Here is a 14,277-nt window from a genome sequence, read left to right on the forward strand (position 1 = left end):
GTATTCACCGAGCCTGTTCAGCTTTCTCAAGAGAAACCTGAAACAGCCACACTATGCCCAGGGCATTTTATTTCTCTGAAGGGCCCAAAAGCAGAAACAGTGGGTCTGAGAGGCTGCTGGGGCCTCCCTTAATGCATCTGCCCTGGACACAGACGGAGCCCTGGAGGGGAATAGAGAAGGCAGCATGAGCCCAAAGGATTGCAGGGAGAAGGACAAAGTGACATGGGAAACGCCTTCCCTCCCCCCCCTTGCTGTGGAGTGTCCTGGCATCCCAACACAAACATTCCAGCTCGCTAACCAAACCCAGCTGCCTCCTCGCCGTCCTGGGCTCAAAAGCAGCGCCTGGCCAAGCAGCACCGTGCAGGAGCTGGAGCAGCCTGCTTTTCTCTCCTTGTGCCCCCGCTCCAGCACTCCTGACTTCCATTCCTACCCACCCTGCCCTACCCACAGGGGGCCAAGTCTAGCTCCTCTTACCTGTTTGCATTTTCTAAGGTCTCCACTTTTTTCCAGAGTTCATTGTTTTCTGTTGTGTATGTCTCTACCCTATGGGAATAAAACCCACAGCCAGTTAGTCACAAAGGCCAGAGAGATTTAGACAATGCAGTCCTTGCTTTTCATGGGGTATGGAGGCTCAGTGGCTTAATCTGTCACCTGCAGATATGACCCTGAAATCAAATGTTACTTGGCCCACCTTGCTGCTGCCAGCCCCAATGGAGCAGGGATGAGACTGCAGGTTGACAGTTACATGTGACAGTTCCCAGTTCAGCATCTTCTGAGGGTTGGGAGAGACAGTAGCACCTGGTTACAGGCAGGTCAAGTCAGGACAGACTCAAAGTTATGCAGGCATTTCCATCACTTCCAAACCCCTCTAAGAAGCATGAAAAAGGAGGAGGGGAACAAAGTCAAACCCCTCCCTGAGAAACTGCCCTGGGCTCTGCGCCCTGGCTGTGAAATCCAGGCCGCTCTGTGCAAACGCTTGGCCAGCTCCGACTGCAGGCACTTGAGGGCAGCAGAGAACCTGCAGGCTCCTTCTCACGGCTTCCGACGGGAAAGTGGTTGGGCTGCAGCTGGGAAAAGGGAAGGGGAGTGCCTCCAGGTCGGGAGAAAAGCAAGCCAGATAGAGACGCAGCCTGATCCTGCTGGAGGTTTGCAGCACAGCCTTTGAACCAGGCGTTCCGTGCAAAAACTGGGCTTCCAGCAGAAGTGTCAAATTGAATGGGGAAGGGCCCAAGTACAGGCTTTGACAAACCACTTTTTAGTAAGCCAAGCTGACCAAAGACATGTTCTATTAAAAAAAAAAAAAATCACTGAATGCTGCTTTTGGTTCACATTTAAACCTGGCATTGTTTGAAAGCCATCTGTCATAGCAATGCTCTAGCGTAACAAACTGCTTAGTACATAGAGGCACCACAGCCACATCTGGGGAGGAGGCCCCAGCACCAAACGCCCTGGACCTGCCCTTTGAGCGAGGTCAGCCAGCTCCCCAGCCCTGACTTGAAGGGACATATGGGACACTAGCTGGAGGTGATGTGCTCTGGTGCCTGGACATATCCATGCACACTGAGGCCCCTTGAATCATCTGCTTTAATTGAGCATTTCTGTGCAACTAGAGAAGATAAATACATCCGGGAGAAGAGTTAATTGAAGTTGGGTTTGGGGGCTGTTTTTTTCCATTTGCTGATCTCAGATGGTGTTAGTAACTGGGAAGAAGATAGTAATTATACAGAAACATGAATTTGTGCCTGGATTGCAGCATTCTTCTTTGCCTGGGAATGTGCATTAGGGGTTGCTAGCATAGGAGTTTTCTACCCAGTCAGTGTCATGTGACTGGGTTAGGCCCGCCATACATAGGAGAAAAACAAGGTTGCAAGGAGAAAAACAAACCTAATGCAGAGAGTGGAAGTGGGGGAGAGTGGGGAACAACTGCAATGCAAGGTTTTTCTTGCTGTCAAGTGTTTATGTGTCTGACTTCATGGGAACAGAGGGGGAAAAAGCCATGATCAGTGCCCTCCAACAGCTTGCCACTTATGGGACAGACAAAATAGAGGCAACCTCTCATGGGGAAACCCAAAATCCCACCTTGTTGGCAGCCAAAACAGTCTGTCTTTTGCAGGGGACCAGCCAAATGGAAACACAAATTTTCTTGCCCAATCTTTATCCCGCAAGAGGATTTCTAGGAGGGAGGAGAGTAGGGGCAAGATCCCAAACCAAACTCCTGGGCAGCCAGCCTTGCAAGGAATTGTATTTTTTGAGCAATTCAGAGACAAAATACTAGAAAGGCGGTCTGTGCGTGGTCAGGATTCCTTTTTTCAAAGTAAGACTGAGAAGAAGAAACTTACTTTTTCTCTAGACATTCCACATACTCTTTCTTCTTTCTGCGGCTCTCCTGAGCAGAGATCTGTGAGGGGGGCAGAGGGGAGTCAGTATCATAAGTCTCTGGATGTTTTTTTGTGGCTCATGCATCTTGTCTGTCTCCTGCGCACACAGCATCCTAAAGGCAAATGGGGAGTTGCCTTCCTGCTGATCTCTAGGCCAAAACTGGGGGGGATTGATGCTGTAGGTATGCAGCTCTTCTTGGCTTGTAACCTGCAACCATTTGTTGCATTATGCCCTTCGCTGCCCTGCCAAAAGCATCTTCAGGGTTGCATTCCACTCCACTGACTCACATGGGTATGTGCTGTGGCCATTTGGGCTGATTCTGCTCCAGGCCACTTCTGAGTCACTGGGTGATTAGTTCAGTCTCACCATTTCTCCCACAGGATGCTTTCTAATCCCAGTCTAAAGTATCACAGCCTCTGCCTGGTTAGTGAACACTCTGCATCACCTATCCCGCACCATGCAATGGCTTTGGTTTCCCTGTCCTAGCAACAAGGCCTGACCTGACCAGTTTGTCTGATCTGTGGACCCTATCCCACACCACATCCTCCCAGGAGCTGTACTGGAAGCCACACTTCCAAGGTCTGGCTGTATGCAAAGCATGCAAGCAGAGATGCCCTTTGGCACCTTTTTGTGGGTTGGGAGGCTCATGCTAGTGTACCAAAGGCACGATCCCACCTTTTCTGAGCTGCAGTGGCACTGAGGAGGTGAGGGTAACTACAGCACTGGGCAGCCTAAGATGCTCTGGAATCATGGGAAATGAATGATTCATTTTTTGCAGTCACCTTGTTCTTGATTTTCCTCCTGACCCTCTTCAGTGCTTTCTCCTCTGCTTTGGTGAGGGGCAGCTTGGTAGGAATGGGGTAACCCTCTGCAATCAAGGTACGCTTCTCTTCTTCAGTCAAGAGCAGTGGGCCAGAGGTTCCTTGTAACTTCTGAAACACACAGAGAGCATTCATCAGTGTCAGCAAGGAGTTCTACCCCAGTGATCCTCCTTAAGGCCTTGCAGAGCAGCCAGAGGCTGTACACATCAGAGTGGTGCCCACATACACTGCTGCCCACTGACACCAAACAGGTGCAGGGCAGTGCTCTTTCCTACTCTCAACCTGATCTGGGGGCACAACTCAGCAAGCAACTTCTTTCCTCTTTTACTTGGGAGGGCATCTGTTCCTTCATAGAGAGGCTGGCTACACACTCGCACACCTGCCAACAAACTTCTGGGCAACAGTTAAAATGGTCTGGTTACTGGAATTCTCAGTAATTCCTCTCTCATTAGCCTTCTCAGAAAGTCCTGTTAGTGCATAGGCCACTTCCCAAAGTATGGATGAAAGACAGCACCTGCTAAAACAAAGTAGATGCTGGTAGATATGCAAGATTGGTTGTGCATCTTCTCACTCCTGTAAGCATTTACCCTTGTGCTAAGACATCGCATTGCCTTGACAGAGCATTTCAGCTTGGAGACCTTAGCAAGGGCAGGAACCTCCACATAAGCCCTGGAAATCCTACAAACCCCTCTGAGCAGCAAGGAAGCCTGTGTCCCAGCCCTGTTGCCTCCTTACATGTGGTGCTGTGAGGAGAGGTGAGGAGGAGATGGCAGTAGAAGAGCGAGCAGCAGGCCGGGCTGGGCTGGAGGGAGGCAGGGACCGAGGGCTCTGAGATCCGTCACTGTCACTGCCATGGCTGCTAGGTGGAGTTGGAGGCATCTGCACCAGGTCATCTACTGAGGAATAAGGAGATCAAGTCAATGGCTTTCATGTCAGCCTGTTGGTACAGGCATAGGGTTATGCCCCCTGCCATAACACAGGGCTGAAAGGAGAGGATGATGAATTTCAGAAGATGGGGTGAGCCTGAGAAAAAGGCTTGACTGAGCACTGCCCAAGACAGAGGTTAGACTGACCTCAAATGTGCTAAACTAGGAACTGCAGAGGAGCTGGCAGGGTTTTGCCACGGAACTGAAGGTATTTACAAAGCAATAAGGTGCTCCAGTGTCAACCAGAAAGAAGTAAAAAGCCTGTGATGTTTTGCTCCATAGCCTGTTCACAAGTACAGGAAGCTCTGTGAGAGCAGAGCTCTTCCAAAAGCACTGCAGGGCTCACACACTTGCCAGCACACTTGATCCAACAGAGCTCCGGTCACTCAGTTGGTTTCCAAGCACTTGAAAACTGTCCCCACTTTGTACTGGAGAGCCCTAGGGGCCTTAATGGAGGTGGGAATATGCCTAAGGAATGTCTCTCTGCGGCAGTGGGAGTTCCCATAGTGCTTTCATTTGTGCATCGGCAGATTTTCAGATGCTTGGGTTTCTTTCAAATTAAACTAGATCCTGAATTTCCTGACTTTCAGATGGTTATTTTTGGATAGCTCTACAGTCTCTCTGAGGATTTTAAAGGCACTCTTGCATATTTCCAACTCTGAAGTAGCCTGTTTTGCCTGGGAGTTCCTGTCTGAACAATTTTGTTTGTGGCTCCTGATGCAGACACTGATCTGAGTTAGAACAGTGCCCACTCTTCTGGTGTTCTCTGCCCCAGTGCTACCTTATATGCACAGCTCTGCCTTTAGGTGTTGTCTTTCTGCCCTGTATATAACAATCTATAGCTGAGTAATATAGTTGACCAGGAAATTCTATCTTCTTACCTGTAGGTACATTTAGAAACTGGTTCACCTCTTTGGGTTCAGCTTTGATCACAGGTGCTGGAGTCATTTCTATAGGAACCTGTGGAAGAGAAGCACAAAGAGCTCTTGGCCACTGCCACATCCCCTGCCCAGAAGGCTCCCACCAGTTCTGCCCATAGCCACTGGCCAACTGCTGCCTGTCCTGCCCCATCTCACAGCTCTGCCCCAGAGGAGCCTCTCACCACGGAGGAAACCAAGACTTCAAACATAAGCCCCTGAAGTCTCAGTTGCTGGGCACACAGAGTGCAAACACATTTACAGAGGAAGTGGCACTGGAAGATGGATGTGCTGCCAAGCAATGCACTGAGCTGAGTATCTCCAAAAGGGAGACAACTTTTATTCTTGGCAATTCTTCCTTTGATAGACCCAGACAGTGTAATTTAAACCAACCCCTGTATTACCATGGGAAGTCCTTCTTTGATCTGCCTTCATTATAAATGGGAGTATAGAGGTTGTACAGAAACAGAACAACCATGCTGCCCTGTTCATGTGACTTTCACCAGGGACACTGGGCAACTGTTTTCAATTGGAGGGGACTGAGAGCTGAATAAAGAGTAGATTTACTCCCATCTGTGTTATGCTGCCCCTCAGTCTCCTGGCTTGCCAGCCCCCAGCCCACCATAGGGTGGAGTTTTTACACTAAACAGACACATTGCAAACTCCTCCAGACTGTAAACACAGCTGAGAGAGCACCATGGTATGGCTGCTAAGCATACACAGCAGAGATTGGAGGGCACAGCAAGTTCAAGCTGTATAAATAATAGAGGAAGTTTGTGCACAGTTTTGGCTGGAAGAACCCATTTGTTTTGGATGGTTGTTTAAATAGGAAGATGTTCAACATGAGTGAAAAAAGGAACTGAATCCCAGAGATGTTCTACTGTTATCTACTGAGCTGCTACAAGATAGGCAAGGTCTGTGGGAGACTGGTCAGACCTTCTCATCCAACACAGCTGGAGTCAAGGCCAGCTGAACTAAGCCCTCAACTTACACCCACATACCAGTGGCATAAGTGAACCTCCTTCAGACAAACAGACTTCTTAAAGAACCTAGATATGACCAAAAGAGTTGGCCCCTTGTTACACAGAAATAATAAATCCTGCTGCTTCATAGGAAAAGGCAAGCAGGACCTAGAGTGGGACCAACATTTCCAGTGAGCAGCTCCAAAGAGTGAGAGGCCATGTGACAAGTCCAAAGGCATGAAAAAGACAGTGGCAGAGCAGGGGCCTATATGGAGGAATAGTGAGGTCACTGGCATCGCATTAATTGACAGTGTTCTCTGAAAAATGAAAATAAGCCAAGAGTGGCTACAGAGATACTGGCATATTGGAGGGGGCAGATCTCCAGTAGGTGCAAGCTTAGAGCTTTTGGCTTTTGTGCCAAGGAAACATGCTTATATTTAACCAAGATTGTAAAGCCTTCTGGGCTGCCATTTCAAGAGGAGAATGACAAATAATAGAGTGTCTGGGCTTTGTAACATCTTCTTCTGTCTGTTCAGTAGCTAAATCACCTTGCAGGACCCTGCAGTCTCATGTTTGCATCTGCACCACCAGGGGTGCCGCTGTGCGAGAGCCCAGGTTCCCGACACATCTTAGATGGGCTCACCTCCTCAGGGAGTGGCAGTCTCTGCAGAGGGTTGAGGTTCAGCACTGGTATGGAGCTGGCAGGTAGCTGGGACTCAGGCAGGTCTAGAGGCAGGTTCTGTTCCTGTTTCACCATGATGGAGCATAGTTTGGGCCCCAGTGACCACACTCCATTCTCCAGCTCTGAAACATGCACAACGTGAGAGTCAAACTCCAGCAAGAGGAGGGCAAGGAGAAAAGAAGCCATGCAGACAGCTTCCTCTGACTGAGGAGGCTGCCTCTCCAAGTTCAGCACTGTCACCACACAAGCATGTGTGGTGACTGTGTACACAACACAGAGTACAAAAGGGAATGAACCCCCAGTGTGTGCTCCCCAATGTGTGGGGAGCAGACAGGACAGAGATAGAGGAATTGTGTCTCTGCTGGGCTCTGACTGTACAGCCCAAGCTCTGGAGGACAGTTGCAGGGTTTCTCCCCCCAGTAATGTCTAGGTCTCATCCTCTGGAGCTTATTTATATTTAGGGTTCAGTGAGAGGAGGATGCTGGGCTGTTGCTCCATAGGCAGCATGGCCAGCATCACAGATCTGCCAGGTGATTTACCAAGAATAGCACCATCTCTGTGCTGGTGAGCTGGTGAGAGAGCAAGCATGATGACAGTGAAAGGCTGGCAATGCTGCTTTGGCCACCTGATGATGTTGTGCCAAGTACCAGGGCTTTGCTGCATGACAGAAGAGGAAGGAGGTCTATTTCTGTGGAAGGAAGCCCACTGCTGCACCTGCTTGTGAGGCTGCTTCCACAGCTGCTCCCCTCAGTCTCACCTCTGAGACTCTCTTCTCTACCCTGAGCTGCTCAGGGGACTGCTGTCCACAGCTGTACCCTGCTGCCATTGCTGGCAGGGACAAGAAGCACCAGTGAGGGAAAGGGAATGTCTAAAGAGAAATGAATGGAGCCGTGGGGACATGCTCCCCTTGCCTCCTGCCTGCTCTGTCCCATGCACATCTGTGGTGTGAGCCTGGCTTGCCCATCTGGGATCTCTACTTCCCATGCAGATGGGAAAAGGACTGCTAGGCAGTAGAGCTGCCTGGGCTCTGCTCTAAACTTTCGGTCTTTGCTCTTCAAATACTTCAGCCTGCCAAAAGGCTACTCCCAGCTGGCCTGCAGCCTTACACCCTCCTTCCTAATCCTCATCCATTCCCTTTCCCTTTTTATCTGACAAGTAAAAATACATTTGGCTTGACATAGGACAGACTATTGCTAAGTGTGTCACCAGAGAGAGCTCCAGTTGCCTCCACAAGGCCACAGTCTGACTCACTCTCTAACCTCTCTGCACTGCTCTCTGCATGCAACACTCTCAGTCAGGCCCAGGGATGTTGCCTAGCTGTCTGCTGCCCAGAGCAGTTCTGTAGTGCAGGCCTCAGTCCAGAAGATGTCTTGGCAAGAGGAGAGAGGGAGAAAGGTCTTTCTCTGCTCCAGAAAAGCCTGCACAAAGAAGAGTACAAACAAGCAGCTGTTGACATGGGAGCTGCCATCTGATCTAACTTAAACATATGTTAACATTGTCTTTGCCCTACTCGGCCTCTGTTTTCAGGAGAGGCCAGGGCAGAATCCTGCCTCTGGCCTTTGCTTGGACAGAGTGGTGTTAAAGCCCAGACAAGAATTCTATATGATAACACAGTGTTGGCCTTGCCAATGGAATATGTTGTTTTCCTGTCTTTGGTCTAGCACCTCTTATTTCTGCCCAGCAAGTCTCTCTAGCAGATGTTCATTCCTTCCAGCTGCCTCTGTGACTGGACGTTGTCAAGCACAGAGGCAGATCCTGTGGCTGCTGCGTGTGTGTCTCAGCTGTGAGTGCTGCTCTCAGTGCTGCTGGATTGCTTTCTAGAGCTTCCCACAATGCAGCAGGGCTAATGTCATCAGGCAGCATCTCAGGCAGGCGTGCACTGTACAGCTGAGACAACACAGAGCCTACTGAGCAGACACAGAGTGGATTGTGTTTTCTGTGTCCTGCTAAGGACACTGAACCCAAAGCAAGTAGTGAAGTCCTAGTTACCCTGGTATGCAGACAAACCCTTCTGATGGAAGGAGGCAAAGTGTCACACAGCCACCAGTGTTTGTATCCAGAAAATTTGGACTGACTTCTGCCTTTCACAGAAATGAGGGACCTTGAGAGATCTTTCAGTCTATCCTACTGCTCTAGGCAAGTTCAACTAAACCTATGTCAATCCTGATAGATGATTCACTTGAACCTACCCCTTTGAAAAGTGCTGAAGAGTTCACAGCATCCTCCATTTAAACTCTTCTGTGGTTTTGTAATGCCCACCGTGGGAACATTTTGCCTGCTGACTACTCTGTAGTTCCTTACTGTCATTTGAAGCCTTTTCCTCCTCATCCTTTTTGTTGCAAAGATCTGCATTTCTCTTTTGCTCAGATGTGTGGGGTATCTTTCTGTGAGGGCTGCTGCTGAAGCAAGTTACCAGACAAGGGAGAGCAGACCACCAAGGGCTCTCCCTGACCAGACTTGACTCAGTGAGAGAGTAGCCTCCAGTGCTGTCAGTCCAGACAGGCCAAGGAGCAGACACCCAAATAAGTATGTGCCGTCCTCCCATTTCCTGTCTACATTCTGACCCTGGTCTCTTTCCCACCCTCGGAGATTCTTCTGGGGAGTGATTGGGTTACAGAATCAGAGACAAATAAGCCATCAGAGGGTCAATGAGGGACTGAGGAGTAGGCATCTTTTGTAGAGGCATCTAGGTTCCGCTGCCTGTGAGGATATTTCAGAGGTAACACTGTAACACTGCAGATTTCACTCTAAGTTGGTGGATGAGGCATGCCAAGACACTCATACTCTGCTCTAGATATTCTGTAGATGCTCTGTACCTACTGGGAAGAAATGTGGCTGAGAGATATCTGTAGCTGCCCAGGGTTCAGGAGGCAAAGAGCAGTGAGAAAGCAGGACCTGTACAGGAGGGCAGGCACTAACCTGAGGCTGGTCCAGTGCTCACAGTTCTGCACAACCCTGGCTCTCCCTGCTCCTGGCATCAAATCACACCCTGCAAAACTCAGGGCTGGTACTGAGGGATGAAGCAGCCAATCAGTATGCACAAGCCATCTGGAAAGCAGACTCCACTGATAAGCAGGGCCACAATGCACCCAGTGGCTTGCCCTAGCTGGCCTGTGTTAGTCTGTGTTAGTGGGAACCATGTGGGAAGGGGCAGGATTTGGAAGAGTTTTGGAGATCTGCAGAAAAGCTGCGAGAAAGCTGATAAAAAGCAAGCTTCAGCCAGCTCCAAGCCTAGACAGAGCAGGGGCATTCCTGAGGAGCTCTGTAGAATGAGCAGAGCTTGCTTAATGTTAAAGAAAAAACATTTCTGGGTAATTAATTGGAACTGAATGTCTAAAAGGATTGAGACTGGATGGAGCTGTGCCAAAAGGACTGCACAGTGTTGCAAATACTGGACCTGACTCAGGGTTTCACTAGAATATGACTCACATGCAATTATGAGCCAAAAAAGCCCTGGAAAGATGAGCTGAATTATCCAGCTGCAGGACTGGGTGCATGGATCCTATGCCTGCCATTGTAATGCCAGGCCTTACTCCCTTATAAAACTGATCTGCACACTCAGAGAGAAGTGCCAGGCCCATCTCAAACTCTTCTGGTTTATGCACTGGATACCCTATGCTGGCCTCTGCTCAAGGGTCAGTGTGACACTCCATTCAAGAGAGTCATGATCTTGCCTTTGAGACATAACAGCTGAAGGAAGGGCACGTGCAGACACAGTGGAGAGAAGGAGAAGTGGTGCTGAGTGTCTCAGAAAGGAGCTCTTGAGATAGCTTCATGCTGGCAGTCTTCATCTCACTGCTTTCTACAAACGCATTCTTTTGGCTTCTCTCATTCTCATCTCCTCCCATTCATTTTCAGGGGCAAAAGAAAGCTGTGGTTTTTTGTTCATGATGGTTTGGGGTTTTTTTTGTTAGTTGCCCCCTCCAAGACTGTACCAGGGTTGAAACTAAGGAAAAAGAAATGCAAATTGAAAGCTTTTTTGGTACTAAAGCAGAGTTGCTTGGATTGCCATAAACCTCTCTCCCAGCATCTCTCTGAGATGCCCCTAAGGAATGTGGCAGATGGTTGTGCCTTTTCAAGGACCAAAGATGTAGCAGAGGCCAGCCTTCTCTCCTTCTGCCTTGGCGTTTGTACCAGAAAGCTGGGATCACTCCTAGTCATGAGAGGAAGCCTCTGTCCCAGGTCTCACTGTTGCTCAAAGGAATAGCTGTCTTCTGTGTATACTGAGCCTGTGCCACTGCTTTTTCAGGCAGCCTGGTGTCCATCAGCTGTTGGGACACCCACACAATCCCACAAATTACAGGACTCTCTGCAAGGACAGCTCTAAAAATACCCAGCCATCATAAATTATCCTGAAATGAATTGTTTTAAAAATAAGTTTTGAAATGACTGTTCCCCTCTGTCTCCTGCTAAAAGATCTGCTGGTAAAGAAGGCACTTAGCTTTCCACATGTACCAGCGCTGGTTTCAGCCAGAGACTCATGCTTCCTATGTGCAAGCCAAAACCCTGCTTCCTGATGCCAAAACGGAGCTGGATCTAGGGCATCCACACCCAAGTTTGCAGGGTCCTAAAAAGACATTGCCTGTTGCTTGCCAGAAGCTGGCAGCACACTAAGCCACAGCCAATTACCATCCTTGTAAATAGCAGTAAGCCCAGCAAAGGAGTAATGTGACTATCACAGTACAAATGGAAGGGAAAAATGTGGCTGTATTTGACAACAGCAAATCAAATTCTTCCCTGTATTGGACATGTGCAAGCCCAAGGAACAGCCAGTTTGTCCTTACATATGAAAGCCAGCCAGAGCCTCTGCTAAGAGACGCACCCAAAGCTGAGCAGTGTGCACATCTCACGCTCACCGTTAGCATTATCTTCAGTCTTGACAGGCACAAGGGGGCTCTGGGGAGCAGAGTCTCCACTGAGGGAATAGCTGTGCTCTGCCTGGATGCCTGGAGTGGGTGGATCCAGGTCCATGTCCAGCAGAGGGTTCTTCTCAGCCAGTACCGGGTCATCGAAGAAACTGCTGAAGAGGTCATTGGAGAAATCCTCCATGTTGTCAGAGAAGTGATCCAGGTTCTCTGAGAAATGCTAAGGAAAGACAAAGGGAGAAAGAGCATTAGTGTCAACTCCAAGAGGGATCTGAGAGCCTTCCTCCACACTGAGAGTCAAACCTCAGCATCAATTCCTATTCCTCACCTCCATCAGTCTGACTAAACACCTCGAAATAAGATAGAAAGGGATGTTGTGCTGTACATCACTGCATGTTTATCTATGCCACAAACACGCATGAAACTTTTCTACATCATCTTATCTTCCCATTCCTTTGTGAGTATCTCTATGTGTCTTATAAACATCATCTCACTGTGACAACAAAATGAATAGAATACAAGAAAGAGATTCCTGTGATGATAAAATGTAAGTGTGGCACAAAGTCATGGTCTTCAGCACCTGTCCTTAGTGACAGACACTTTTTCATGTTCTCTGCAAACAGCAATAGGCACATTGATGCCCCAGAGGATATCAATCCAGCTGCTGATTTCTATCAGAGAAAAAAGATCAGTTGGATCAACATAACAGGGAAGGCCCCCTGTTGTATTTAATTTCCTCTGGGATTTAACAGCCCCTCTGTAGACCATATGAGGCTGTACTTCAGCCAGATAATGCCTGTGAAATTCAGCTCCCCGATGAAGTTTAAACACTACAGATGGGCTGTTAACAACAAACAATCATTCCACTAATCATTCCAGTAACAGTCAGTAAATCTGGCCAGTGCTGCTGCAGAGCTGAGTTCCTGATGCTACAGGGAACCTTCTTCCTTTGAGGCATATCCTCCTATTCAGAAGTCAAATCACTAACTTTTCCATTTGCTACAACAAAGCATTGGTTGGGCAGGGAGAAAAATGATGGCTGCCAAACACCAGCTGAAAAATTATCCTATTTGTTGGCAGATTGAGGCTTCTGGCTCAGGGAGAGGAAAGAAAAGACAGATAGATTCAAGTGACTATATTACACAGACAGAACTGTGTAACTTAAATGAACTGGAGATAGCTCAGTAGAGTCAGACTGGGTCTGTCCCCCCACCCCCTGCCTGGAAAAGCATCTCGGTGGGCAGAAAGGCATTGAAAGCAGTATACTGAAATACCAAGAGCCACAGGGTATGAATGAGAGTGGGAGAGACCACGTAGGTCCTGGAGTGGAGACATGAATGCAAATGAATTCCAGAGTGAGAGCTCAGCTCAGCAGAGAGCCTGGCTTCTAGAGGAGCACAGGGTGTGTGCAGTCCTTTCTTTCCCCAGTGCTAGGACTGAGGCAGGAGGTGGCCAGAGGACCCCGGATGCTGGAGTCTGTAGGTTCCTGCTCCTACTGGAAGGTATATTTGTTTTACCTCAGCACAGTACCACTCTGTCAACATTCCACTGGCTGGCAGAGCTTTGGAGTGAGGCTGGGGAGTGAAGCAGGCTCTAGATGAACAGACCCACACTTCCCACCAAGTGGGGGAGGTAAATGGTAAGGGCCAGCAATCTCCAACATGTCAGTGTCTTTCACCCTCCAACATCATCCTTCAGCTGCTCCATTTAAAACCTCAGATGCTTACACAGCATGCTGGAAGTGGGGGTGGAGTCCCTGCCACCTGCATTCTGCCTGACATGAGGTTTCTCTCCATTTACTTCCTTCCCACCTGTCCTCTGACTGCCTGGGGTGACAGCCCCATCCAAGGCTTCCCTGGAGACCAGACACTGCATGTGCAAGTAGGGTGGAGAAGGCACACTCATACTAAATCCTAGTGTTGAGGCCCTCCCTGCAATGTCTGGGCTAAAGTTTTCTCCACTTGTTCCCACAGCAGAAGCAGAGTTGGTGGGGTAATTTGGTAAAATCCACCCAGCCATTTCTAAGTTGCCTAGGAGCATTTTTGCACTTGAATCAAGTAACAGAAAACACCTACCATCTGTGGGGAATGTAACTTCAGAGGGAGCTGAGTCAGCAGATGGAACTGGGTTAGGTAGTTATCTAAAATGCACTGGAAAACCAGGTTTTGTCCCATCCTACAGCTTAGAAAGATAGAGTTTGGAGTCCTGAGCATTAACCCCAGAGAGCGCCTGCTCATGTAACAGCTGTTCTTTGTCTTGTGCTCTCTAAACAACACAAGCAAACACAGGATGTGAACACGATAGCCTTATGGTAAGGGCGAGAACCACAGAAAAGTGAAGAGATTCAGAGTGCTGGCTGCTAATGCACCACAACACAGCAGAGCTGGGCTCAAATCATATTTCATGTTGTAACTCTGAAAACTAGAACCACTGTGTAGCCATGGAAGAGAAGCAGAGCTAGATGGACAACTGTGGGGAGAGCTGTCTGTGACACTGCCATGTGCTTCCAATTTCTTTCACAACTGTGCATTAACAAAGGCAGAGGTGGGATTGAAGACAGTCAAGAAAATGCATCTATGCAGTAGTTACACAGATTATCTTTTCGCAGCATCCCACCCACATTTAGAATAATGATCCCTTGGTCAGTCAACAATCTCTCTATTGTTGGACAAACCTACCTAGAGGAAAGAGGCGGAGATGCGCCTCTGGCTCTATTCCGAAACAA

General features: G+C 48.7%; 1 protein-coding gene across 3 annotated transcripts in view; it reads right to left on the reverse strand.

Annotated features, from left to right (window-relative positions):
* CREB3L1 (cAMP responsive element binding protein 3 like 1) overlaps positions 1–14,277 on the reverse strand; it is a 44,962-nt gene that overhangs the window by 9,293 nt on the left and 21,392 nt on the right. Inside the window, exons 2-8 of one of the 3 annotated variants that reach the window (XM_058807358.1) lie at positions 11,544–11,772; positions 6,649–6,809; positions 5,008–5,086; positions 3,936–4,093; positions 3,162–3,311; positions 2,340–2,398; positions 475–543 (exon numbers count right to left, since the gene is read on the reverse strand). In XM_058807358.1, coding sequence (XP_058663341.1) covers positions 475–543; positions 2,340–2,398; positions 3,162–3,311; positions 3,936–4,093; positions 5,008–5,086; positions 6,649–6,809; positions 11,544–11,772 — 905 coding nt within the window. Of the gene's footprint in view, positions 1–474; positions 544–2,339; positions 2,399–3,161; positions 3,312–3,935; positions 4,097–5,007; positions 5,087–6,648; positions 6,810–11,543; positions 11,773–14,277 lie in introns of all 3 variants that reach the window. The other 2 variants (XM_058807357.1, XM_058807359.1) reach the window with 2 other exon arrangements.

The sequence above is a fragment of the Ammospiza caudacuta genome, chromosome 6 (genome assembly GCF_027887145.1).
Source record: "Ammospiza caudacuta isolate bAmmCau1 chromosome 6, bAmmCau1.pri, whole genome shotgun sequence".
Lineage (NCBI taxonomy): Eukaryota > Metazoa > Chordata > Aves > Passeriformes > Passerellidae > Ammospiza > Ammospiza caudacuta.